Source organism: Morus notabilis, unplaced genomic scaffold, assembly GCF_000414095.1.
Source record: "Morus notabilis unplaced genomic scaffold, ASM41409v2 Scaffold2867, whole genome shotgun sequence".
Lineage (NCBI taxonomy): Eukaryota > Viridiplantae > Streptophyta > Magnoliopsida > Rosales > Moraceae > Morus > Morus notabilis.
The window spans coordinates 11,327-38,911 of NW_010359766.1; the positions used below are offsets into that span (position 1 = coordinate 11,327).

Here is a 27,585-nt window from a genome sequence, read left to right on the forward strand (position 1 = left end):
GTTCAGCAGCCTTAAGAGGGGATACCAGATATACCAGTTCCCCCACCAGTTACACCTCCTTCAGCTAAGGACTTTGCCAGGGATGACGATGAGGAATAGGCGTATTCCTCACCTCGGGCATTCAGTTGTACCTCTGTGTAGGACTTACTTTTGATGTCTAGTGAAAAGTGGTAGCTACTCTTAATAGAAGTTTTGTGTAGTAGTTTTATATAGATGATGATACTTGTATAGGAAAGGGGAAATGATATGAAGAGTACACTCCCAACAGTTTTGTATCAAAGTTAAGTTATATAAGAAGAAATCAAGCTTATCTAAAAATTAACAGTATATGCTTGTATTAGATTAAAGACTTATATGCGAATTAAAAGCCTATGAGAGTGAAATTATCAAAGAAGTTAGCAAGATAACAAGTATCTTAATTACAATAAGATTTCATACAGTAAATATCAAGTAAGATATTTCATAAAGGGCAAGATAGGAAACTTATATAACCTTTTTCTTAAAATCAGGATCATGGATCAACCATTAGATCAAGCGGCTAGAGAACAACCAGAGGTCAATTTGACCACTCAGATAGTCGAAATGAGGCAACTGTTACAAGCGCAGTAGCAAGAGATGAATGCTCTGCATGAACAGCTAGCATGACAGGCTCATGTACCTCCAGCAAGAGAAGAGCCAGTTCACGAGGATCTACTAGCACCGGAAGATACCTCTGCAGTCAACGGTCAAGATGGTCAAGAAATTCCACCAACACCGATCTCTCCTGTAGCAGTTGAGGAATATAACTACCAACCAATAAATGACGAACGTTGGGTTACAATTCTAGAAAGGTCCCGTCGTATGAAAGCGCCAGAGTTCCATGGCTCTACCAACCCTATAGAGGAATATAACTGGCTGAATGATGTTCAAGTTATCTTGAACCTTATGAGATTGAACGATCAAGAGAAAGTTTTATGTGCCTCTTATATGCAAAAGAAGGAAGTTCGCCGCTGGTGGCAGACAATAGAATTAAGGAGGGACATCAATTTGATGACCTAACAAGATTTTATTGAGGAGTTTAATGAGAAATATTTCAATTTAGACAATATGGCAGCCTAAGAGGACGAGTTTAATAGCTTTCATCAGGGATATATGTCAGTGGTGGATGCAATACAGAAATTTAAGCAGTTAGCTCACTTGTGTCCACATATGGTGACCTCCGAGTGAGAGAAAGTCAGAAGGATGATGAAAATGCTTACAACTGACCTCACTGTGGTAAATAACGATGGGGGCAGACTGCCTACAACTGTAGAGGAGTGTGTAAGGCGGGAAATTCGTGTTGATTACTGGTTCAATCAGAATAGGGAAGAAAGGGCTAAGTTTTTCAAGGCCAAAAAAGAGGAAAGAGTTAAGGAAAAACAGAATTTAGTAGCCCAGTCAAAAGGCTAGAGTGACAGCTCAGGCCAAAATAACAAGCCACAAGGACAGAGCCAAAATAAAAGGAAAGGGAACTTTAACCCTGGAAACCAGAGAGGCCAACCACAAAAGAGAAGTAACACCGGGCTAGTAGCAATGGCTATCTCGAGTGTACCAAGTGTGGGAGAAAACATCCGGGAGAATGTAAGGTTGGAATAAGTGGTTGTTACATTTGGGGCAAGGAGGGCCATATTGCCAAGAATTGTTTTTCCAACCCTTAGAACCGAGTAGATCAGAATCAACAAGGAAATCAGAGTCAGCCAAGAGTTCCAGGAAATCAGCTTCATGCGATCCAAGCCATGATTGACGGGCCCCAGATTTCCTAAGGAAGGTTAGAAGCTTTAGAACCTCATGTTCGTATCTATGCCTACAACAAAGGTGATGCAGAAGCTGATAATTCCACAGTGGTGACAGGTCAGCTTCCTGTCGGCAATTACGATGCTTATGCTTTATTTGATTCCGGAGCAACACATTCATTTGTGTCATCAAAGGCTACTAAGCATCTAGATAGAACAAAAGATAGTATGAGCCAACCTTTTAGGACCGCTTTGTCGTATGGACAAATTTTAATATCTAATTATTAGTTGCGCAATATTCCAGTAATTATTGGCAGTAGAACGTTGTACGTGAATTTGGTTATTATTAGTATGAGTGATTACGACGTTATATTAGGAATGGATTTTCTGAGGAAATATAATGTTGCCATTGACTGTAAAAATCGGAAGGTTACATTTAAGCCCCCTGAGAAAGAGGAGTTTACTTACACAGGAATGTTCCAAAAGTAGTCAGCGTAGATGATATCTGTAATGAGAACAAGTAAGATGATGGCCAATGGATGCATAGGATATCTAGCCAATTTGGTAGATAAGTCTAAGGAGATTAAAGCAGGACCGGAGGACATTCCAATAGTTGAATAGTTCTTGGAAGTCTTTCTAGAGGAACTACCAGGACTACCCCCAGGGCGAGAGATCTCTTTCGAGATAGAATTAATACCAGGATTAGCTTTAGTCTTTAAGGCACCATATAGGATGGCTCCTGCTGAGCTTAAGGAGCTTAAGGTGCAATTACAAGAATTAATAGACAAGGGTTTTATTCGCCCGAACTATTCACCGTGGGAAGCACCCATTTTTTTTGTTAAGAAGAAAGATGGTACACTAAGGATGTGTATCGACTATCAGGAGCAAAACAAGATTACGATTAAGAACAAGTATCCATTGCCATGGATTGATGACCTATTAAATCAACTAGATTAAAGCAGGACCGGAGGACATTCCAATAGTTGAATAGTTCTTGGAAGTCTTTCTAGAGGAACTACCAGGACTACCCCCAGGGCGAGAGATCTCTTTCGAGATAGAATTAATACCAGGATTAGCTTTAGTCTTTAAGGCACCATATAGGATGGCTCCTGCTGAGCTTAAGGAGCTTAAGGTGCAATTACAAGAATTAATAGACAAGGGTTTTATTCGCCCGAACTATTCACCGTGGGAAGCACCCATTTTTTTTGTTAAGAAGAAAGATGGTACACTAAGGATGTGTATCGACTATCAGGAGCAAAACAAGATTACGATTAAGAACAAGTATCCATTGCCATGGATTGATGACCTATTAAATCAACTGAAGGGAGCTGCATACTTTTATAAGATAGATTTGTGCTCATGTTACCACCAACTTTGAATTAGAAAAGGTGACATATCGAAGACATTACGAGTTCCTCATGATGCCATTTGGATTGACTAATGCTCCAGCAGCATTCATGGACTTAATGAACCGAATATTTAAGGATTTCCTAGATAAGTTCATTATTGTCTTCATAGATGACATCTTGATCTATTCTAAGACTAAGGATGAGCACAAGAAGCATTTGAGAACTGCTCTATAAACCCTGAAGGAAAATTGGTTGTATGCCAAATTTTTAAAGTGTGAATTTTGGTTAGAAAAAGTAAAATTTTTAGGACATGTTGTATCCAAAGAAGAAGTTGCAGTGGATCCCACAAAGATTGAAGCAGTAAGTATGTGGCCAGCACCAAAAAGTGTGATAAAATTACGTAGTTTCCTTGGTTTAACAAGATACTACTGACGCTTCGTTGAGGGATTTTCAAAGCTAGCTGCTCCACCCACAGCTCTCACACGTAAGGAAAGGAAGTATGCGTGGACTGAGATGTGTGAAGAAAGTTTCCAAGAGCTAAAAAGAAGACTTACTAGTGCTTCAATGCTAACTATTCCGGATGCGGAAGAAAGAAATTTTGTCGTCTATAGTGACGCTTCTAAGCAAGGATTAGGAGCCGTACTTATACAAGGAGGAAAAGTGGTCGTCTATGCCTCACGGAAACTAAAGGACCATGAAAAGAACTACCCGATGCATGACTTAGAGCTTACGGCGGTAGTTTTTGCATTAAAAATATGGTGACACTATCTGTATGGAGCGAAATGTGAGATCTATACAGATTACCAGAGTCTCAAGTATATCTTTACTAAAAAAGAATATAATATGAGACAAAGAAGATGGTTGGAACTAGTAAAAGATTATGACTGTGAGATCCTATATCACCCTAGAAAAGCAAATAAAGTAGCTGATGCACTGAGTCGAAAGTCATCAGCGATGTTAGTGGCAATAGGTGTTCTACCTCAACCTCTACAGAAGGAGATAAATGATATCGAAATGGAGGTAATTTAGGAAAGTTATCGTCTCTAACTCTCCAACTAACCATCCTTGAGCACATGAAGGATAGCCAGGGACTAGACTTTACCCTGGTTAGGTTAAGAAAAGAAATCCTTGAAGGTAGAGAAATAAGATTTAGTCTTTCAGAGGATGTCATACTTTACCATAAGGATAGGATATGTGTCCCTGATGATGAAGAAATGAGAAAGTAGATCCTTTCAGAAGCGCATGAAACGCCTTACACTGTTCATCCAGGAACAACTAAGATGTATACGGATCTGAAAAAGTGTTTTTGGTGGCCAGGAATGAAAAAGGATGTAGTTGAATTCATATCAAAATGTCTTAATTGTCAGAAAGTTAAGGCAGAACATCAGCATCCAGCTAGGGAACTGCAGAAGATCGATATTCCAGAATAAAAATCAGATCAAATCACGATGGATTTTATAGTAGGGCTTCCTAGGACATCTGACAACAACGACGTGATTTGGGTAAACGTAGATCAATTAACCAAATCTGCTCACTTTTTACCAATCAAATCAGTTATTCCATCGACCGATTAGCATAATTATACGTGTCAAAGATAGTGACGTTACATGGGATTTCAAAATCCATCATATCAGATCGAGACGGTCATTTCACCTCTAGATTTTGGAAAAGTATGCATGACGCAATGGGGACTAAGCTAAAATTCAGTACAGCTTTTCACCTTTAGACTGACGGTCAATCAGAGAGGACCGTCTAGACTTTAGAAGATATGCTAAGAGCATGCGTCATGGATTTCAAGGGAAGCTGGGATAAAAAGTTACCTTTGATAGAGTTTTATTATAACAACAGCTATCAAGTATCAATAGGTATGGCACCTTTTGAAGCCCTGTACGGAAGGAAATGTAGGTCCCCAATTCATTGGTATGAACTTGGGGAGAAGCATTTAGAAACCACAGATTTTATCTGGAGAACTATAGAGGATGTAAGACGCATCAGAGAGAGACTGGATACAACTCACAACCGCCAGAAGAACTATGCGGATAAACGTCGTAGACCTTTGGAGTTTCAAGTAGGAGACATAGTATCCCTAAAAATTGCACTGATGAAAGGAGTCATGAGATTCGGTAAGAAAGGGAAACTTCGTCCAAGGTACATATGACCTTTTGAGATCCTAGAAAGAGTCGGTAAAGTTGCTTATAGACTAACTTTGCTGTTAGAGCTGGCTTCGGTACACAATGTTTTCCATGTATCGATGTTAAAGAAATATGTACCATACTCGTCACATGTGTTGCACCAGGAACCAGTCGAGGTGCACGCAGACCTAACTTACGTGGAGACACCAGTTCAGATTCTAGCTCGCGAGGAGAAAACTCTAAGGAATAAAGTGATTCCTTTAGTTAAAGTCTTATGAAAACATCATAATATTGAGGAAGCTACATGGAAATAGTGCTGAACTTTCAGGCGGCGGGCATGCCCGATGCCCGAAAATTTTCGGGCACTTCGGGCAGGCCACTCTCGCCGCCCGACCACGGTTTTCTTCGGGCACGGGCTCGGGTAGCCCAAAAATATTAATCCCCCCGACAACCCGCCGCCGTGGAGAAGCCGTCCCCTGCCGTTCGCCGGATTTTTTTTGAATTTTCCGACAATACCCGAAGCTGCCCGAATTTGTGCCCGAACTGCCCGAATTTCTGTGACCGTTGCCCGAATTTTTGTGATCGTTGCCCGATTTTTGCCCGTTGCCTGAAAAATGCTCGATTTTTTTTTACCGTTAGCCCGAAAAAATGCCCAAATTTTGAACAAACGGGTCTTTTTTGCCCGAACCCGACCTGAACCCGAATTTTGCCCGAATTTTTGAACCAAACGGTCAGATTTTGTACCGTTGCCCGACCTGCCCGAAAAATTTGTAGCCGTTGGACCTGAATTTTTGAGAGAAAATTTTTTTTTTCAACCCAAAAATTTTCTTATAAATACCCCCCTCCCCCCGACCATTTTTCTCACCCCAAAACTCTCATTCTCTCTCAATTTCTCTTAATCTCTCTCAAATCTCTCTTAATCTCGCTTAAGTTGATTAAATTGTGTGAGAAAGATTGTTAGTTATGTTTAGAAGATGAAGTAACGGATAAAATGAGCTAATGATAGCTCAGGAAACACAGAAAATAAGGCGAAACTCCGCCGAAAATTTTGTTTGAAAATTTGTAGTTAAACCTAGTTTTAGTTCTAGAATTTGAGGCTAAACTTGGTTTCAGTTCTAGGTAGAAGTTTTAAACTATTTTCTTAGAAAAACACTGCATAATTGTTAAAATAGTTTTGGTGTTGAACAAAAGAGTTCATTAAGGAACTCGAAATATAGTCTGAAGAAAGTATTTTGAGTTTGGACCTTGTTTAATGGAAAAATAAGGTTATGAGAATTCAATAACCTAATCTTTAAGTTTGAAACAAGGTTTTCCATCCTCTAAGGTAGGAAAGAGAAAAAAAGCCATAAGTGGAGAAATCAGATTTTCTTATAAGCTTGGTAAAATAGAATAGCAAGTGATAGTTAATCTCACACTCTTAGTGGATGTTTATTCTCATATTGCATACACCTTAATAAGTCAAGGAGAACTTATAAGAAGAAACTGAGTTGAGTGCTGTACCACAAGTAGGAGACATAGTATCCCTAAAAATTGCACTGATGAAAGGAGTCATGAGATTCGGTAAGAAAGGGAAACTTCGTCCAAGGTACATATGACCTTTTGAGATCCTAGAAAAAGTCGGTAAAGTTGCTTATAGACTAACTTTGCTGTTAGAGCTGGCTTCGGTACACAATGTTTTCCATGTATCGATGTTAAAGAAATATGTACCATACTCGTCACATGTGTTGCACCAGGAACCAGTCGAGGTGCACGCAGACCTAACTTACGTGGAGACACCAGTTCAGATTCTAGCTCGCGAGGAGAAAACTCTAAGGAATAAAGTGATTCCTTTAGTTAAAGTCTTATGAAAACATCATAATATTGAGGAAGCTACATGGAAATAGTGCTGAACTTTCAGGCGGCGGGCATGCCCGATGCCCGAAAATTTTCGGGCACTTCGGGCAGGCCACTCTCGCCGCCCGACCACGGTTTTCTTCGGGCACGGGCTCGGGTAGCCCAAAAATATTAATCCCCCCGACAACCCGCCGCCGTGGAGAAGCCGTCCCCTGCCGTTCGCCGGATTTTTTTTGAATTTTCCGACAATACCCGAAGCTGCCCGAATTTGTGCCCGAACTGCCCGAATTTCTGTGACCGTTGCCCGAATTTTTGTGATCGTTGCCCGATTTTTGCCCGTTGCCTGAAAAATGCTCGATTTTTTTTTACCGTTAGCCCGAAAAAATGCCCAAATTTTGAACAAACGGGTCTTTTTTGCCCGAACCCGACCTGAACCCGAATTTTGCCCGAATTTTTGAACCAAACGGTCAGATTTTGTACCGTTGCCCGACCTGCCCGAAAAATTTGTAGCCGTTGGACCTGAATTTTTGAGAGAAAATTTTTTTTTTCAACCCAAAAATTTTCTTATAAATACCCCCCTCCCCCCGACCATTTTTCTCACCCCAAAACTCTCATTCTCTCTCAATTTCTCTTAATATCTCTCAATTTCTCTTAATCTCTCTCAAATCTCTCTTAATCTCGCTTAAGTTGATTAAATTGTGTGAGAAAGATTGTTAGTTATGTTTAGAAGATGAAGTAACGGATAAAATGAGCTAATGATAGCTCGGGAAACACAGAAAATAAGGCGAAACTCCGCCGAAAATTTTGTTTGAAAATTTGTAGTTAAACCTAGTTTTAGTTCTAGAATTTGAGGCTAAACTTGGTTTCAGTTCTAAGTAGAAGTTTTACACTATTTTCTTAGAAAAACACTGCATAATTGTTAAAACAGTTTTGGTGTTGAACAAAAGAGTTCATTAAGGAACTCGAAATATAGTCTGAAGAAAGTATTTTGAGTTTGGACCTTGTTTAATGGAAAAATAAGGTTATGAGAATTCAATAACCTAATCTTTAAGTTTGAAACAAGGTTTTCCATCCTCTAAGGTAGGAAAGAGAAAAAAAGCCATAAGTGGAGAAATCAGATTTTCTTATAAGCTTGGTAAAATAGAATAGCAAGTGATAGTTAATCTCACACTCTTAGTGGATGTTTATTCTCATATTGCATACACCTTAATAAGTCAAGGAGAACTTATAAGAAGAAACTGAGTTGAGTGCTGTACCAGCCTCCGCGAGGGAGTTAATCAGACTCCGCAAGGGACATAAAGGAACAAAAAAGGGTCCTCCGCAAGGGAGGCACTCAGTTCAATTTAAATCACGGTGTCGTTGGGGACCTTGCAAACCCTTACGTCCCGATGATTGCGCACAAACGGTACGATCACTCGGGCCCATTAGTAAGTAAGATAAGTTCAGATAGTAAAAACATACAGTAAAACTTTGATAAGACATCATAAATCATCATAAGTAGTTCGTGCATATCATTCATGTGAAATTTCAGTTATTTTGCGAGTAATAGTTCTTACTTGCTGAGCGAAAGCTAATTTCAGAGTATTTATACTCTAGGTAAGCAACCTGCACATAATGTTTGATGGATTGATGGCGAGGCAGCGGGCGAGCGGAGTAGAGGTTGGGGAATGGATACCGCACGCAATTATTTCCGCAACAATTTAAAGTTTTAAAAAGATTTTGTTGAATATGTGTATGAACTTGTGTTTTGAAAGTTTGTAGTATGATTGTTAAGTTTGTGTAAGCTAACAGGATTTTGAGAAGTAAAAATATAACTATGTGTAAATTTATGTTTTAGAAAAGGAATTGATTTTGAAGTATAAACACTTTGCTATGTTCAAAAGTGGAAAACTAGAATTTATGTCGTTACAGAAATTTTTAAAGAATGATACAACATTCTATATAAAAAAATGAATGATATAGGAGAAAGAAACTATGCCCAGAATGCTACAGGATTTGCTATAGCAATTGGTTTCAGAATGTTACAGCAGTCATCATAGCATTTTATTTAAGTTATAAGAAAATGCTACAGCATTCTATACAGCATTTTGAAGAAAATACTATAACGTTCTATACAGCATTTTAAAAATAAAATGCTACAGCATTCATACAACATTTTTAAAAAAATGCTGCAGCATTCTATATAGCATTTAAAAAAAAAGCCCCTCAAATTTTGAGAGTTTCAAAAATCATATGTTAAAACTAGTTACAGTGACGACTAATCAACAGGATCGTTACAGTTGGTATCGGAGCACAGTTATAATTAAGTAACGGCCACATAGTCAGAATCGTTACATTACATTCTTGTATTCATGAATAGGTTCCACATTGATTCCCAATTTCCAAGCAAAACACACACCACCAGACATCCCATCTACTGGAACAATTACTTTATTTGGGAATCCCCAAACATCGAGGCCGTTGAGCAGGGGCATTACCTGGAGTTTATTTTCAGACAAGAAAAGACAGTCAGGTTGCTTCTCCCGCACAATCGCCACAATATCACAAACTGCCGCAGGACGGGCGAGCCTGCGACAGTTCAGCGCCATAATCCTCATTTGGACAGTAGAGGTGCCGCTTGGCTTGTCTCCGCCTGGACATCACTAGTGGTAGAGCTGGACGAATCATACTGAGTTGGGATAGAGCCCTCTGTGATGGCAACTTCAAAGAGTTCACTGATGGCTGCTCAAATTTGCACCGTTATTTGTAACGAAATTGCAGGATTTAGCTTTGCGGCCTTTGGAACTGACTAGGGGATGCTGGATTCGATTCATAGATTTCAAGGGATCTCACAGATGACATGATTTGGCCACTGATTCCTCTTGAAAGGTTGGAGCTATAGCGTTTGGGCCTTGTAAGTTGGGTTGATCCGGAGCCCTAAAGTGTGATGATTCAAAATCGACCACATTAATTAGATAAGGTTCTGCTTTTCTTTTCCTGTGGTTATGGGTTGTGCTTTGGAAACAGTCTGTCACACTAGGAAGTGGTGGGAGTAAGATGTCCTTACTATGGTATTGGTTCATAATACCCAGTTGCAGCATAATCTCTACAGCTTCAGCAAATTCTTCTGAATTTCTCGAAAAACACGTCAACGTCTGGTGGTCCCGAGCTCTTTTCCTCATTTTCTGAAAAGACTGAGGATGTTCAGTGTCAGAAAGTTGTGCGCGCACCTCCTCTGCATCATCAGAGACATGTCCTTGCGAAAGTGGCACAACAAATAGTACCAGGGCCAGAGTCCCATATTCTTGCATCTCCTTATTGTCGGACGTAGGTCCCCGGATCTCCCTGTCGCCGGATGTAGTTCCCGGATCTCCCGGGCCTCTCCCTTCTCCAGCACCACCATCTGATAAGTTGCCGTCGAACCAAGAACCTCCTCTCTACGAGCGCGTCTTTTCTCTTTTAACAACTCATCAATTACTGCACGAGTATTTGGGGCTTTGAAAATTGTGAAGCACGTGCTCGAGGTTTATGAGTTGAGCCACCGCCCATATAGAAGGCTCAGCTTTACATTTCCCAGTGTCATGGTCAAGCATCCCACACCGGAAACATATAATGAGACATGTGTTCATATTTGAGTTGGCACCATTCCTTGCCCCCGTCCACTGATACTGAACACTCAACAAAGAAACTCACCGGCAGAGGTTTAGAGATGTCAATGACGACCTAAGCCCTACAAGATCTCCCCTAGAAAACTGAGCCCTTCTTTGGAACATCCACCTGTAAAACAAGACCCACTTCCTTTCCCAAGGTGAAAGCATTTTCCTTTGAGAAAAAATCCACCTGCAACCCATGAAATTGAACCCAGAACTAGAAGAGATTGAATGGAATTCTGTCTACCAGAGTAGAAAGGGGCCAATCCCGTATCAGAAGATGGGCTCCATTAACCGTTCAGGCTCTTCTTTGAAAAACCCATTTCTTATCTGAGCTGCTCCGAAAGTGTTCCTCGCCCAGCTCGCGCACCGTCCAGCCTTTTATTCCATGTCAGGAACGTGAAAGAATCGCCTGAAGAGTAGAGACCTTGAACAATCAAGAAGAGAAAACCCTTGCTACCGCTACAGTTTCAGCTTGGGCTTCCAAGATTGCTGTGTTCGGTTTGAGACGACGACATCCCTCCCAGCAAAAACATCTAGGAAGGATGTGAGCTACTCGCCATGAGCAGGAGAGGGAGAAATCTGGTTTGGACGAGGCAAGGACCTAGGGTAGGCTAGCTCAAGTGAGTCTTCCTACATACACAACTCATAGGGCGTGAGAGTGTGGGTATCAAACAATGGAGATAATTATATTGGGTTACAATGTTGTTTATTGTCATCAATTTAAATTAAGAGATTCACTTAGTAATAAATTAGTGTAGATTAATTATGGTGAATTTGATGCTCTAGTATTTTTATTACTTGTTTTGTCACTTTATTTTACTTGCTTAGTTATTTTTATTACTTCCTTTTATTCATTACTTATTTTGGTAGTTCATATAATCATAGAGCTAATCAATTTTAATAATTAACGAAAATTAAACACATTTCTCATGGGATTGACATTCTTATTTACATTTTATTATTTGAAGCAACTTGTGCACTTGCGAGCACAAATACACGCGACAACAAGGAAAATTTTATGCAGAGCAATCACAGATGAACTTAACAAGCTAAACAATCATCTCAAAAAATGATAAAATAAAAAGACAGAATTACATGGTTCGGTTTTCTGACCTGCATCCACGGGCGATCTCAGGAAGTATTTCACTATGAATGAGAAAATTTGTACATCCTGATTTCTACCTTTTTTTTTTTTTGGCTAAATGATTTCCACTCAGTTTCTTTCCTTTTCAAACGGGTATTTTTCAGTAAATCACAGTCTATCAGAACACTCAAGCTTACATACAACAAATGTTAAAGAGAGAATACAAAAAAAAAAAAAAAAGAAATAAGAATTTTTCCGCTAAAACTACTTATTCAGAAGAATGGAGTGAATAGACCTCCAACATGTGATGTGAAGCTCAGACATCATCATGTCCTTTAGTAGACATTTGGTTCATGTATTCAGAATTATAATTCAAAACTATTCTCGTTTTACGTGTGTTTTTTGTGAGAGAAAAACACTGTAGAGAACTATGAATTTTAATTCAAAATCAGGGATGAATACAAGAAACAAGCATAATGATTGAACTTGGTTTGCATCATAGCTGGGCTCCATTGAGAGCTTTTTCCTGCAAACATGTTATTGCATCAAAACTAGAAATTAGGAAGTATAATTCGCCCAGTAAACTAAACACTTCTAGTGATTTTCTAGAAAACACCAAACTTAGACATTATTTTAGGCTGCTCATCACATTTCTCTAATTATTATTGGACAGAATGAACATTATTATCAACAGAGGCTACAGTTGCCAAACTAATATGAATTCAAACACGACAATTTCTGACAAAATGGTATGACAAGTTTCTTTCCTTAAATTCAACAAAAAGATGAAGGCAATCGAAGGCGTTTCTTACCATCTTTTTTTAGTAATATCTAACGTGGAGGAGCTAAGGATTAACTGCCTCTTCTCTTGATTTCTGGATGTTCTGTTACGTAACATAGCATGCCAACATGAAGCAAGATCAGATGCAATATTCAGTTCCAAATACGATGACGAAAAGATGTTTTTAGATTTAAAATATTAAAGAGAAATATAAGTTTGAACTCGTTTTTAATCTAGTTTTAGAAAAGTTTATTTATTACTACTATTTTTTTTCTCTTATCAGATTAACGTTTTGTAATAACTTGTATTTCTGTAGTGTTAATGACCAATAAAAGAAAATAATGCGAGGAATTGAATCATAATGTCTATAAATAAAACTACTTTTTATTTTTTATTTTTTTTTATTTTTTTATTTTAAGAAAAGCCAGTTCTGTTTAGCTTTTCAATTTGATAAGGTTTTTTACAAGGCATTTGTCCTAATCAGTCCTGTGTTAGTTCTCTACACTATGGCATGGCACAAGAAGAAAGTTGTCGAAACAAACAAGTTTAGGGAACCGATGCACATACCTTTTCGATGGACGAGTCACCTCTTGAGTTTGAATAATCCTCCCAAATCTTTTGGACTGTCGAATTAATATCACCTTCCCAAATCTGTTTTCTGGGAACACAATCATATTCAATTCTATCCATCCACCGTTTTCCAACCGATTTGAACATATCTGCATTCACTATTCCCACGAAAATTTCATTTAACTTTTGAGTGGTTATAATTCCACGAGAGAAACTTCTCATCTCAGAGCATTGACTTAGAATCAGTTTTTCCAAAAGTGGCAATCTCATTGCAGCATTACCAGAGTAGAAGCTCCCGAGACTAGGCAAATTGTGAAGAACTACAATCCTCAATCGGGCGAAAGCAAACTCATCCTCTGTTTCACCTTCCTTGCATGCTGCTATTTCCCTTATTTGTTTACAATCATCGATGCTCATTCGTGTCAACTGAACCAGACTTTTGGCAGTCGAGGAAGACAACAAATTTGTCATTACATTGCAAGATGATACTCTCAGATCTTTCATATTCCTGAAAGCCTCTAAGAATGGAACTAACTTGTTTAACCTTCGACAGCGGTACACACTAAGGGCTTCTATATTTTGGAATGCCTTGCCTGGCTTGACATTTTCTGCATTCTCAAACAGATGCCTTAAGTTACGAAGAGACATTAATTGCAGTGCTCTCACATGCAGGAGTGGCCCATCAGGTTCTTGCAAAGCATTCGTTTCTTGATGTTGGCATATTTCTTCCACAAAATAACCCTTGAGAGAAAGCTCCTCAAGATCCTTAAATCTTTGAATGAATTCAAACGGGAAAATAGCCGCCTTTTCATCATTGTAGATCAGCGTTAGAAACCTCACCATGCAAAAGTGCACTGCTGAAGACGCATCTTTTTTTTCACGCCCAGACGGTACAACAGTGGAAATTCGATAAAATCTCCAACGCAAAATTTCTCAAGTTTTGGAAGATTTCTGAGCACAAGAGTGCTTAGTTTAGGGAAACATATCCTCTCCAAACTTCCTTCTCTTTGTTCCTTTGTGATTAGTATCTCCTCCATCATCATACACCCTTGTACATTTAGATGCTTAAGATGTGCAAGGTTTCTTGCTATATCAAAAGATAAGAGATGCTTTAGATTATTGCATTCGAACACCCACAGCTTCGTTAAGTTCGGCAAGTGAAAAGTTGTTGGAAGTTGGTCTGAGAACAAGTCTTTGAATTTCATTCCGGATAATTCCAAGGTCTCCAAGCGAGGGAACACAACCTGCAAATATTATAATTCCAAATTATATAGCCTAATAATTTACTTCCAAATGTTCTCTATATACGTGAACAGTACTTACTACTTAAGAAACTGTATATTCTATGAAAAAAGCTCCGGGAAGTAAACTAGTCTGTTTGTCCAAATTAGGATAAGAAAAAAAATGCCTTAATTAATGTCCGGTTGCCCACTTTTTGAATATTTCCTCCAGTTTTGTTTTAGATTAATAAAACAATATAATCACAGTAATTGAAAAATAATGGTATAGCCTTTCGATTAAACTTTTTTTTTTTTTTAAACTAATCTAGCCTTTGATTGACAACAACTGATATTATATACACATATATACACGAATTTAAATTCAATTTAGTGGCCTAATGTCCTAAATATAAGAAATAAAATTACGATTTTATCAAAAACTGACTAGTTATAAGATCAAACATTAAATGAAAGAAAAATTCTATTTATAAATATGCTCAATATTACTGGCAGTCAAAAATGATTAGCTAAGGTACGAAATAGAATTATAACGAACTTTATTACCTTCTTGCTAAATAAAGGCATGGGATAATCTAATAATGAAGCATCACTTGTCTCCATCTCAGACCGAAAGAAATCAACAAGCTCTGGTAAATCTTTTAGAATCAAGGAGCGCAATTCAAGAAACTCAATCTTATCTGCAGAATTATGGGCGTCATGTTCAATTTCATGTGTCTCCATCTCAGACCGAAAGAAATCAACAAGCTCTGGTAAATCTTTTAGAATCAAGGAGCGCAATTCTAGAAACTCAATCTTATCTGCAGAATTATGGGCGTCATGTTCAATTTCATGTACAACTATCTCTTTCATCACCTTGCAATTAGTCACTGTAATTTCTTCAAACTTTCTAGCGATAGATGAGGAGAAGAGATTCTTCAATCTGTCACATCCTTCTACTGTTATAAATCTTAATTTGCCGAATGACTGTGCTGTGAGTTTGCCACAATATATCTTTTCTAGATTCATCAGTCTAACGAGACACAATTGTTCCAAGTTCTGAAACACACTACAAGGTTGAGTGCCCGTTGCATTGACAACATATTGAACATCATTGTTATCTCCAAACCCAAAACTCTTCACTTGTCGAAAGCCCTCCTCATTTAACTCATAAACAACATTGTTAACACCCGCGAAGCCATATAGGTATAGTACTTCAGATCTTTTAATGATCACCTCAAGACCATACTCACTTGTGAGATTGTGCCCAGAGAGCGTAAGATGCAAACTATTGTGGTTCTTGAACTCTGATTTTACTATATGCGGATCATATGGCATGCCAATCGATAATTCAAACCTCTTCAATTTCTCGCTGAATAAGGCTTTTGGTAAAACATTGATGTCTGCTATACTTAAACATACAGTGGACAGAAGTGGCAAAGTTTTCAACTCAACAAGACTGGCATTACTTCGTTCTCCATGGACTCCTTCAGCCTCCCATTTTAGAGGGACTCCTTTCATATGCAACTCCTCCAACCTTAGTAAACTTGAGATGACACCAGGTTGGATCACCTCTAGGCGCTCACAATAATTCAAAGTTAGCATTTGTAGATGAGTTAATTGCCCTATATGTTTAGGCAGTTCTTCAATTTTGGAGAAGGAAAGGTCAAGCATCTTTAAATTTTTTAGCTCCCCAATTAAAGTAACCTTTCCCATACACCGATACAGGGACAACGCTTGAAGGTTTTGAAGTAGACTGAAAGACGTAGGAAGCAATCCTGCATGTACTTTATTCAAGCGTAGCACTTTGAGCTCTTTTTTCTCTTCAAAATATTGCTCAGGAATTTGTAAATGATTTCGACTCTCGCCGAACACAAGAAATAGCTCAAGCTGAGGGCAATCTAGTTTTTCTGGGAGCTTGTTATCATCTTGGCCAACAAATAAGGAAATTGCAATTGAATCTGTGAGTCTTTTCTTGGGAGAAATTTCTTGATCAAACTTCTGAATATTTGCAATATTGTGCATTTGTCTATCTTCGGATGCAATTGACAACATAACATCACGAATAATATCATGCACTTTCACAGCTGTGCCATCAAAACCACCATCTAACAATAAACAACGCAATTTTAGTTTATTAACTATTGAGTCCACCCGATTTCTTGCCTCCTCTACCGTATAGACTTCACGAAACAAGCCCCAACCCACACCATATATCATTAAATCCTCAACCTTTATGATGGCATCTTCTCCATGTAAGCTACAGAGCAACAACAATGACTTTGCTTCGTCGTCACCTTCTAAAAAATCATAACTCAACTTTATGCTCGCATATACTTTTTGATCTATTCCCTCTATGTTTGTTGCGATACTCCTTTTCAATTGTAGCAAAGCGTCTTCCCAAATTGACAAGCTTTTATTCTTTAATGCATGTGCAACTGTTGTTATGGCAATTGGCAAACCTGCGCATTCCTTGACGATGTCTCTCACCAAAGGTTGGAACTTAACATTCTCATTAGATATGCCTGCATTCTTCTTGAACAAATCCATCGCTTCTATATTCCACAGCACTTTAATTTCCATATTCCTATCAGCACCCATATGATCTTGTAGAACATTCAGGGATCTGGAGGTCAATAATATCCTGCAGCCCTTTTGATCATCATCAAAATCAATTCCCACAGCTGACAAATTAAGTTCTTTCCAAACATCATCTAGAATAACAAGGATATTCTTTTCTTGACTTAATCTATGCCGCAACCTTTCCGCTCTCACAATTTGGCTTTTGATCTCATGGAATTTTTCTAGACCCACCTGCTCTGCGATTTCTTGTTGAATGCTATAGACATCCGGAGTTTGGGATACAATTGTAAAGGCTACTTTATCAAACAACTTTTCTTCCTTGGCTATTCCGGCAACTTCTTTCGCAAGCATAGTTTTGCCAATGCCACCCATGCCGTAGATCCCAATCATCCTAGTATTAATATCTTTTAGAGCCTCTATGATTTCTCTCAGAGTTTGAACTCTTGATTCAAAGACCTCATAGCCTTTATTCACAACAGAAGTAGGAATACAAGGACGATAGGAAACCTTGTCAAATTTGCAAGCCTCAATTTCACTCAAAACAACTTGCACATCTTCTTTGCTTTCCTGCTAAGCTGATGTCGTGACAGCAAATTCGGAAATGCCCCATTGTTACACGAGCATCTTGCCTTTGCGTGATCTTCATTTTGCAAAAAGTCATCATATTCTTCATTGATCTTGTCTACATTGCTTAGCCAGTTTTCAACGTCGCCTTCAATTTCTTCACCATTTCTTCTAGCCTCCTCAATGCGATGCTTGTCATCATATTCTTCATTGATCTTGTCTACGTTGCTTAGCCAGTTTTCAATGTCGCCTTCAATTTCTTCACCATTTCTTCTAGCCTCCTCAATGCGATGCTGCAACCTATCTTTGGTGAAGCCCAACTCTTGAATTTGGATTCTAAGGTTATCTACATTTTTGTTATAGTAATATAGATAACCCAATTGGCGGAAAAGCGGTTTGACTGTATACTCTGCAGACGTTGCAACAATTGAAGTAGCAATTCCAATGAGAAAGTCCATGCTTTCAAATGTACTGTTTTGGCTATCCTACTTGTTCTTGCTCCCTCTATGATCTCTGTCTTCTTATCTTTTCTTAGACACTACAGAAATTATATCCAAAGAAAATCCTCAATTAGCAAAGAGAAGAACAAAATAACTGCAATAAGATTCAACAAAATGGATAGAAGAGAGACAAGAAAAAAAGAAAAAATAATGGCTGACACACATACTTAACAATATCGTCCTAGGGATGTCCACATAATTACCTGGGGCACACATAATTACCTGGGGCGGGCATGCAGGTTTTGCGTCCCCACTTCAATTATTATTTTATAATATATCGTTTTATATTTAATGGTGTGCCCACTCAACATATATATAAATGGCAAGGTCTTTAAACCGGCACTTGTATAATTCAGCATAAATCGTGTATATTTACATGTAAATATGTATATGCTTTTATAATATATCGTTTTATATTTAATGGTGTGCCCACTCAACATATATATAAATGGCAAGGTCTTTAAACCGGCACTTATTATTTACCGGATTGAAACGGCAGTTGTATAATTCAGCATAAATCGTGTATATTTACATGTAAATATGTATATGTTAAGTTATAAAAAACAACAATGTATATTAATCCTCGAAACATGTATTTTTTTTATAGCAATTAAGTGAACACATAGCCTAAAAATATGTATATTGACTGATTTGTTGTATTTCATGTTAATAAACGTAAGCAACAATGTATATTAATTATGGAAACATGTATTTTTTATAGTAATTAAGTATAATAATAGGGGTGCATTCTGATGCCTCAAAGGTTTAATGCATGCAAAATGAAAAATCATACATGATTTGAAAACAAGTGCAAATTACAACATCAGTTAAGTAAATATATAGATCACTGAAGATTTTGAAGAAGAATAATCTTCTATTTTTCTCATTAAATTAATCGGTAACCAATACACACTTATATACACGATTTACATAACTAACAAGGGTAACAAATCCTTGAAAATGAGGAAAGGAAACTGTTACGTTCCTGCACAATTCAATAATTCACAATAGAAAACAAACTGATTTGCTTGAAGAAGAGACTGATTCCTTTTATTGATTCAATCCAACAAGTTCTCCGAAAGAGGGATTCCTCTTCAGAACAATACAAGAAAAGGAAATAGAAATTGAAGGAACGATAGAAATGGGGAGATTCGAGGTTCCCAGCCTCTAATGGTCTGAAACAGAAAATACTCAATTCCCAGACAAAATCCACTCACGCCCTACCCTGCTCCCTAAATACCATTCTGCTCACACTTGTAACTAACTTGCCACCTCAGCATCTTTATTCCCTAATCCCAATTCCTTCCCCTGCTTCCTGCAATTTACCCTACTTGGCCAAAAGACCACTGCTGCCAGCCGTTTGTAGGTGCGGACAAAACCCAAATGGCCGCAGATCACCGAGTCATGGAGCTCATGTACCAACCGAGCTATCCAAGGGAAACCCTCCACCAAAACCAGCCTGTCCTTGTAAAATAACAGGTCGTTCCTCAGCGAGTACCCTTCCACTTCCTCTCCTTGTTCCAGTTTTGAGATAATGGCACCCCACTCGGGCTGGTTGCGCTGCTCCAATTGAATAGCCGCAAAATCCCATGTTTGTGGTACAGTGAACGCTGCCAGGGAAATCTTAGCCCAGTCCCCACGGCGGGACAACGCATCAGCCACCCGGTTGGAGGCCCCCATCTTGTACTGCACCTCAAAATCGTACCCCAGCAATTTATACACCCAGCGTAGCTGCTCGGGAGGGAGTTGGCATTGACTCATCAGGAACCTCAAACTTTGCTGGTCGGTACGGACCACAAAGTGACGTTCGAAGAGGTAAATTTCTGGACGGCTAAAACCACCCCCATGAGTTCCCATTCATACACCGATTTCAAACGGGAAGGAGGGGCAAGAGCTTTACTAAAAAAAACAATGGGACGGTCCGCTTGCATCAACACCGCCCCCAATCCGCTTCCAGACGCGTCAGTCTCGACCACAAACTGTTTCAAAAAATCAGGCATGGCTAGAACCGGAACGTGAGTCATGGCTGACTTGAGCTCATTGAAAGCGCGGTCTGCCTCTGCCGTCCACATAAACCCCTTCTTCTTGAGCAATTCCGTTAATGGTCTTGCAATCATTCCTTTTGAACGTGGAATAAAATAACACATCAGCACTGCTTTCGCCATCAATTAACACCCTTTCGACTACCAATGGATCATCATGCGGAGTTTGGACTGGGGCTAAATCTTCCGCCCCAAACTTAATTTATGTAACTCTCTTCCTTTGTATGCCTGGGAGGTTAATTGTGCACACCTCTTTTAGGCATTCTCCTTTACGTTTCTTAGCATTAAGTCCAAATCCATGTATCTCCTACGATTCTTCTCTACCATGTATTGCAGAAATTGTTCGCATATCTGCCTTTGGTTGGTTTGGTTTTGGTATTTTTGCGGTTCCTGAATTTCTTGCGGTTTTCTAACATACTGCAATAGTTGGCCTTGGCACATCATTGCTTGAATTTGTCCCCTTAGACTTCTGTATTTCGCAATTGTATGCCCATAATCATTATTTAAGTCACATATCTTCGTGCGATCCCTTCTTTGCGAATTAGATTGGATTGATTTTGGAGGCCTGAAGATCCCGAAATGCTTGTTCTTTTGAAATATCTGCTTTGGAGTTGTATTCAATGTGATAAGATCTAAGCCAATTCTCAAGAAATGAGAAGAATTGAGAAGAGAAAGATGAGCTTTTATTGAATTGAAGAATGAATTACAGAAGCAGTACTTTGATGGACTGCTGGTCCTCCCCTGCTTAGCTAATGAGCCAAGACTTCCCAAAATCACTCGGACTATTCCTGACCTCTCTCAGTTCCCCAAACCCCCTTTTAATATCCCCTGCATTCTCTAACTAATTCCCTAACCAACTAGAATCCACAGTAACTAACTAATAACATCCTTTCTAACAAGCTACTAACTTCTCTAACCAACTAACAAGTTCCTATCACAATGGTACTTCGTCTCTAATTGTGTAGGGTTTGAATTTTTTATTCTGCCTTTCTTCTTCTATCTGAGATATCGTTAAGCGTTTGTCTACAAAATTGTCATTCCAGTTTGGCCTAGGATTTTGCATGCTGTCCCATGGCCTTTTTGTTGGAACAAATCTCTCTCGTGGCCTTGTGTCTCCCAGATCAGTGTTCGACAACGTGGCTTTCGCTTTATGTTTTCGATACCCAGCTTCTTCTGCTTTGATGCTTCCCTCTGCTTCAAATATAATATCCGCCATGCTGCTAGGTCTTCTTCTTGTTAGAATCTCGTGTAATTCATGTTCTCTCAGTAGTCCATCTCTAAATATCATCGGTACAAGTTTTGCATCAACATAGTCACATTGATTCAATTCTTTCGTGAATCGATCAAGATATGACTTTAAGTTTTCTCCGACTCTCATCTTTACATTCATCAGGTTCGCCATAGTTTTCCTCTCCTTCCTATTATGATGGAACTGCGAAACGAATTTGTTCGCCAATTGTTGGAAATTACTGATCGAGGCCTGCTGTAACTGGTAGAACCAAATCGCAGCTGTTCCATTAACATTCTTAGAAACACTTTGCAGAGAAGTTTTTCATTCCGATTCTCTAAGAGCATGACCTGTTGGAATTGATGAAGAAAAACATGTTTTTCCTTCATACATCTTCATTTTTGGGACTACAAACTTCTCCGGTTTCAACTCGTCTAAAATCTCATCCGTAAATGTAGATTTTGCCATGCGCTGTGCTTCTCAAATTGCTAATTCCACCAGGGTCAGATTCTTAATTTCCTGAAGTTGTCCTTCCAGGCGATCTTGTAACTTTCTCATTAGATCTTCTTCATCCGGTACAACAGGTTTTATGTTTGGACTTCCGGTCGGAATCTTTAGCAAGGTGGACTCCAGTACTTCCTCCGGATACCTTTTTTGAGACTTTTCTTCCTCCTTTCGCAATTTCTCTACGCGAACTCCTTCTTAAATCATAGTCTTAACACTAATTTTAACCGTAATCAGTTTTCAATGCAAATAACTCCTTTCAGCAAATATTTTATTTCATTTTGGTGCTTCTCCCTAATCACTAGCATTTAAGATAATTCTCCAAAAAACAAAAGGGATTGTTTATTATACTATACACAACATAATTAATTTGGGTTTTCAACAGATTTATTTTTTTAATTTTTTATCGGCCGAACAATTCCTTTTTTTTTTCTTATTTCGAAATTACACCCAAAAATCTGACCAGAAAGTCATAACTTTTGAAAATTCTTGCAAAAAAAAAAAAAAAAGCTCTTGTTAGTAGTACATGATGAAAGAAAGAACCTTCAAATCATCATTTTTCCAGAAATCAGCTGGGTTGACACAGAATTTGAATAAGAACAACAAGAAAGAAGGAAATTGACACAAACAAATGAGCTGATGAGCATCAAATTTTAACAGACCATAAATCATGAGAATAATTGTGAAACATAATAATACGCAAAAAGTACATTACCTGATATATCCTGCGGCAACAAATAGAGACGTTACCTAGCTTGATGAAAGACAGAGCACGTTTTGCAAACTAGATTCCGGAGCCAAAACCAGGTTTTTTTTATTTTTATTTTTTATTTTTTTAAACCTGAGCTATAATTCTTGACAACTTTAGGAAAGAAAATGAAGAAAGGAAGTAGACTTCTTTTTTTTTTTTTTTTTTTTTTTTTTGCATTTTTATTTTTTATTTTTTATTTTTTTAAATCTGAGCTATAATTCTTGACAACTTTAGGAAAGAAAATGAAGAAAAGAAGTAGACTTCTTTTTTTTTTTTTTTTTTCTGTTGGCTGTTGTTGGAAATAAAAGGAACGATAAAAGGTTTTCACACAAATTATAAAATACAAACAAGGAGACTGAAATCAAAATCAAAGGACACGAAAGGTGCGACTCATGGCTTTTCAGTTGATCGATGGATGGCGGAGGTGCTGCTGCTGGTTTGTTGTGGCTCCCGAATACATAGGTTTTTTTTTATAAAAAAGTTTGGATTCAAATAGTCCCAACCCGCACTGTGAGGGTTTGGGGACGGGGCGGGCATTTTTGAACCCGATATGCCCCGACCCGGCCGTTTTCCACCTACCCCAGGCGTAACCCTAAATCCCTCTAATCACTCGCTCGCTCGTCGCCTCCCTCGTCAGTCCTCAGTCTCTCGCCTCGCCCTAAATCCTCTAATCACTCCTTCTCATTCTCCGTTCCACTTCACCCTAAATCCCTAATCCTCACACTCGTGGTTCATCATTCTCCGTTCCTCTTCTTGTCAAAAAACTCCTTGTCGTTTGGTTTTCTTTTTTCCTCAGCCATGGCGGGTGAAGCTTACGCGCTCCAAACCGCCAACAACTCCAGTTGGAATTCGAAGAAGGTGAAGGAGAATAAGAAGAAGAAGAAGAAGAAGCGTGGTGGGACCAAGAAGAAGATGACTGCAGAACAGAGTTTGGCTTTTAAGTGTGTTAGAGAGTGGGTTTCCTTGGATCAATCTTCTTCTTCTTTGACTGCTTCTTCATGCGTTGTTGACGATTTTGGGGCTCAGAAGACTCTTGGGAGAGGTGGGGAGAAGTTGGTCTTTGAATTGCACTCTCATTCCAAATTCAGTGATGGGTTTCTCTCTCCTTCCAAGTTTGTGTAGAGAGCTCACGGAAATGGGGTGAGTTTTTTTTTTTTTTTTTATTAATAGGCATTTTTGGAGCAAAAGCTGAAATGGGTTATGCCTTTTCTTGGTATGTTCGCTTTTGGATTTTTTTTGTTATAATAATATTGTTTTTTATGGTGTATTTAATGTTGTGATTTTGTAATGAACAAAGTCCTTGGTGCTGACTTCATCAAACTCTCTGTTCCTGAAGATGAATTTTCTAATTTCTTGTTGTAATCCCCACTAAGGAGATAAAAATAACAATAATAAATTGGTTGCATCTAAGTTCTCTTAATATTCGTGAGTTTGCTAGTATTATTCGAATGGTTTTCAAATTTATGAAAACTATTATAACAATAGAACGAATTGGTGGAAGAAAAACAAAGGAACTAACTTTCAGGGTTATATTATAATTTAATGTATGAAATTATTTCCATTGCACTCGTAAACAAAACATGGACATGGCTTTCATATGTTTGTAGAATTGTCTTTATGTAAGTTTCATACTAGTAGTAAAGTTGCCTTGCATAAATTTCTTGGCTTGAAATTCATGAAATCAAAATGAAGTTGTTTTAATATGGGTTTCTTCTTATTATGTAAGATGCATTTAAGAATACTTTTTCTTACCCGAGTTCAATATATTGCTCTTGTTCTTTTCCCTTGCGTCTTGTAAAAGATAAAAGTTTATATTCACATACAATAGTTTCGACACCAACGTATCCTTAGAGCTTATTTTTTACTTAGTTTTGCTCTGAGGCTTTATATTGTTCTAGGAAGTTTTTTCTATGTACCGTCTAAAATTAGTTTTTGTTTTAGCAACATTTAATTAGTATATCTGCTCATAACAGGTGAAAGTTCTTGCTCTGACGGATCATGATACGATGTCTGGCGTCACTGAGGCACTAGATGCAGCATAGAGATTTGGGATGAAGATAATCCCAGGTGTTGAAATTAGTACAATTTTCTCCCCAAGGTAACACATGAACTTCTGACTTTCTAAAGACTATAGGTTTAAGTCTTTTTAAACTTGGTTTTGAGAACTCTAAGGGGCTTGTTGAGCTGTCAGGTCTGTGATTTGCTTCAGATTTAGGTCATGTACTCGTGAATAACCATGAATTAATCGTTACAGATAGTGTTGAAAGCTGGATGTCTCATTTCGGTTAGTACATGGTTTCTTTGTAGGTGTCATATATAAAGCAGTTTAGTGGTCTTCCTTTAGAGCTTTATTAGTGCTCTTGATTAGGAAGTGGTTGATTTTGTTGTTCTTTTCTCTATAAAGGAGCGTGTCCTGTTTCTTGACTGTATATTACTTTTTTCTTTAACAAATCATAAAACGTAATTATGCTTTTGGACTGTTAAAAGATGTATGAAGTCATAGATCAAAATTAGTTTTTACCAACCCGAGTAACCCGACTCTACCCGAGGTCACCCGATAGGTTGCGGGTTTGTGGGCTTAAGAGAGTGTTGCGGCCCAAAGTTAATAATGAACAATACATTTTGGAAACATTGTTTTTTTAAGTAAATAGCATACTTTTAAATCATTGAAATGAATAGTATATTTACAGATAAATAAACTAACTATTCATCAAACGTTTATTGATAAATATTTAGCATAAGTTGTCCGTAAATATATTATTTAAATACGTTTTGCTTTATCCTATAAAATAAATCAATTTGCATGATTGCATTGATCTAACCTACACGAATTAGATAAGAACTTTAGACACTAATAAAGTAAGTACTCGGAAGCAGAATTTCTCTGAAATGGCCGAACTTCTAAACGGATCACAATTATAAAGAAAGACATTCTAGTCTCTTACTTTGCAAGATGATATAGACTTCACAGATGCTTATTAGATAAAAAATATTTAAGGACATTATTAGTATTTAGCACAACACATTAATGGAAGACTAATATTATTGTGCCTTACATAGCGTGGGGCCTACTCTTTATTAGGATATAGTGTTGAATGTCACTAGTGTTCTTCGTTCTTATCAAAGAAATTATACCGTCTTCATCTGTCATTCGATGAAAAATAATGTTTTTCATCTAGAGTTTCCAAAGCAGTAGAGTTTGTGGTCGAGTACCACAAGACGGCCTAATTTGAAATCTCAAAGTTGTACATGCACTGTAGTTAGATTCAAAATTGGGAAGCCAGTGATTTTACCAAGCAAATACTTGCAAAAAAAAAAACAAAAAAACAAAAAAAAAAACAAAAAAAAAAATGCCAGTGATTTTACCAAATACTTGCAAATAAATAAATAAATAAATAAAACATCATGAAAATCTCTGTAGCGAAATTGATGGACATAGGCTGGAGTAAAATGAGTAAGCCTTTCAGGAATCCTCACATGAAACTAGAAAACCCGTATTTGCCTTCAAACTAGAAAGTGAAGAACAGCAGCAAGCTCCAAACCAATTGTTAACTACTTATTGGCAGTTGACTGATGGCATTTCCACAAAGTCACTATATATGAAAAAACGGCATTAATACTTATTACCTTAATGCAATTTAAATTAGTTTCATAGTCACATGTTTCATCTCATCAAACATAGCAGAATGAGCAGATTTTCCCAATTATAAATTAGTTTCTCATATTAGTCAAATTACCATTTGATCCCTTAAAATACATTCAAGCAAATAACAAATTTCAGTCATTTCTTTATTTGTTAGAGACTAAGAGAGTTTTAGATCTCCTACTTAAAAAATCTGATTTTCACTACTAAAGAAATTAAAAGTAGCTAACAATCTAGCCATCCTTCTTCTTCCTAACAAAACTTCTCAGCTCATCAGAACTGAAACAAAACAAACAGAGTGAATAGCTCAAATTCTTCTCTTTTCTGTTTATTAAAGCACTCTCTCTTTTGACACTTAGATCTCGCTAAAATTTATTTTCTTTTCATATTTTTCTTCCTTATTACAATTTCACTCTAACGCATAAAACTCAATTTTAAGTTCCTTGCAAATTCCTCCCCTGTTTTATTTTATTCAAGTTTATTTAGAACTTCCCGGTGAAACTTATAAAAAAAAAAAAAAAAAAAAAAAAAAAAAAAAAAAAAAAAATTCACAAAAAAAAAAAAAAAAAAGAGAACTTCACAGTGAAAGGAAAAAGTGATTCGGGAAAATAATCATGCTTATCAATGCTTTGGCAAGTAAGCATGACACAATTTGGTTTCGGTCAACCTTGTCGAGCATCGATAAGTGTTCCCTAAGTAACAGAATCTTGTTATGCATCGGTTATCTGAAGTTTTTTTTTTTTTTTTTTTTTTTTTTTTTTTTTTTTTTTTTTTCTGATAAGTAAATAACATTTAATGTTGTATGTGAGATTCGTACTTAGATTCCTAGCAAGAGTTATCTTTTAAGTCCTTTTTCTTTCATGTTATTTTAGTCAATACTATCTTTTCCTCATCTTTTCCTCTAAAAGATGAGCTCCCCTCAAACTCTTTTGTTGAGTGCAATATGATGCTCCTAGAGAGAACAATAACAAAGCCACATATTTTTCATATAATGCTTCAACCACTTTTGACAAGTAAGCTTAGCTGCTAAATTTCAATTGTATTACTAACACTTGGATCTACAGAAGACTAAAAACGAATTTCCAAAAATGATCATAGGTGGTAATTCAAATATTAGGCTTGTCTTAGATTTATAAGTGCTTGGCCTGTAAATCAGCCTACTTGTATATTGACCAGGACGAAGCATAATTTGTTAAGTTTGTATCGACTTTGACATCTAAACGCCCTAAACAGGTATAAATCAGACAATCATTTGACATGAAATATACCTTGAACATTATGACTCTGGCACAAAGTGTGAGGGTGATAAACATGACATAATAGTGAAATGCTTAAAATACCAGTATTGTTAGAGCAGAGGATATTAACCCGAGATACAGGCATCGAAATTCAGGTAAAAAATAAAAAACAAAAAAAAATCT

The 27,585-nt window shown here is 37.6% G+C and overlaps 2 protein-coding genes across 3 annotated transcripts; both read right to left on the minus strand.

The window, feature by feature from the left end:
• Positions 1–12,197: 12,197 nt before the first annotated feature.
• LOC112090999 lies at positions 12,198–13,991 on the minus strand. Of its 2 annotated transcripts, XM_024163594.1 has the most exons (4): positions 13,414–13,991; positions 13,130–13,290; positions 12,594–12,665; positions 12,198–12,307 (listed from the first exon to the last, which is right to left on the minus strand). In XM_024163594.1, exons 1-3 carry the CDS (start codon positions 13,973–13,975, stop codon positions 12,627–12,629), a joined length of 762 nt encoding a protein of 253 aa, XP_024019362.1. In that variant the 5' UTR covers positions 13,976–13,991; the 3' UTR covers positions 12,198–12,307; positions 12,594–12,626. The 2 variants fall into 2 exon arrangements, with proteins under 2 accessions (XP_024019362.1, XP_024019361.1); XM_024163593.1 differs by having other exon boundaries at positions 13,130–13,991.
• Positions 13,992–14,248: 257 nt separating this feature from the next.
• LOC21385690 (probable disease resistance protein At4g27220) lies at positions 14,249–17,578 on the minus strand. Its single transcript, XM_024163591.1, has 3 exons — positions 17,479–17,578; positions 14,964–17,396; positions 14,249–14,376 (listed from the first exon to the last, which is right to left on the minus strand). The coding sequence occupies exons 1-3, from the start codon at positions 17,576–17,578 to the stop codon at positions 14,249–14,251; spliced, it is 2,661 nt and encodes an 886-aa protein (XP_024019359.1).
• Between the last annotated feature and the right edge of the window lie 10,007 nt (positions 17,579–27,585).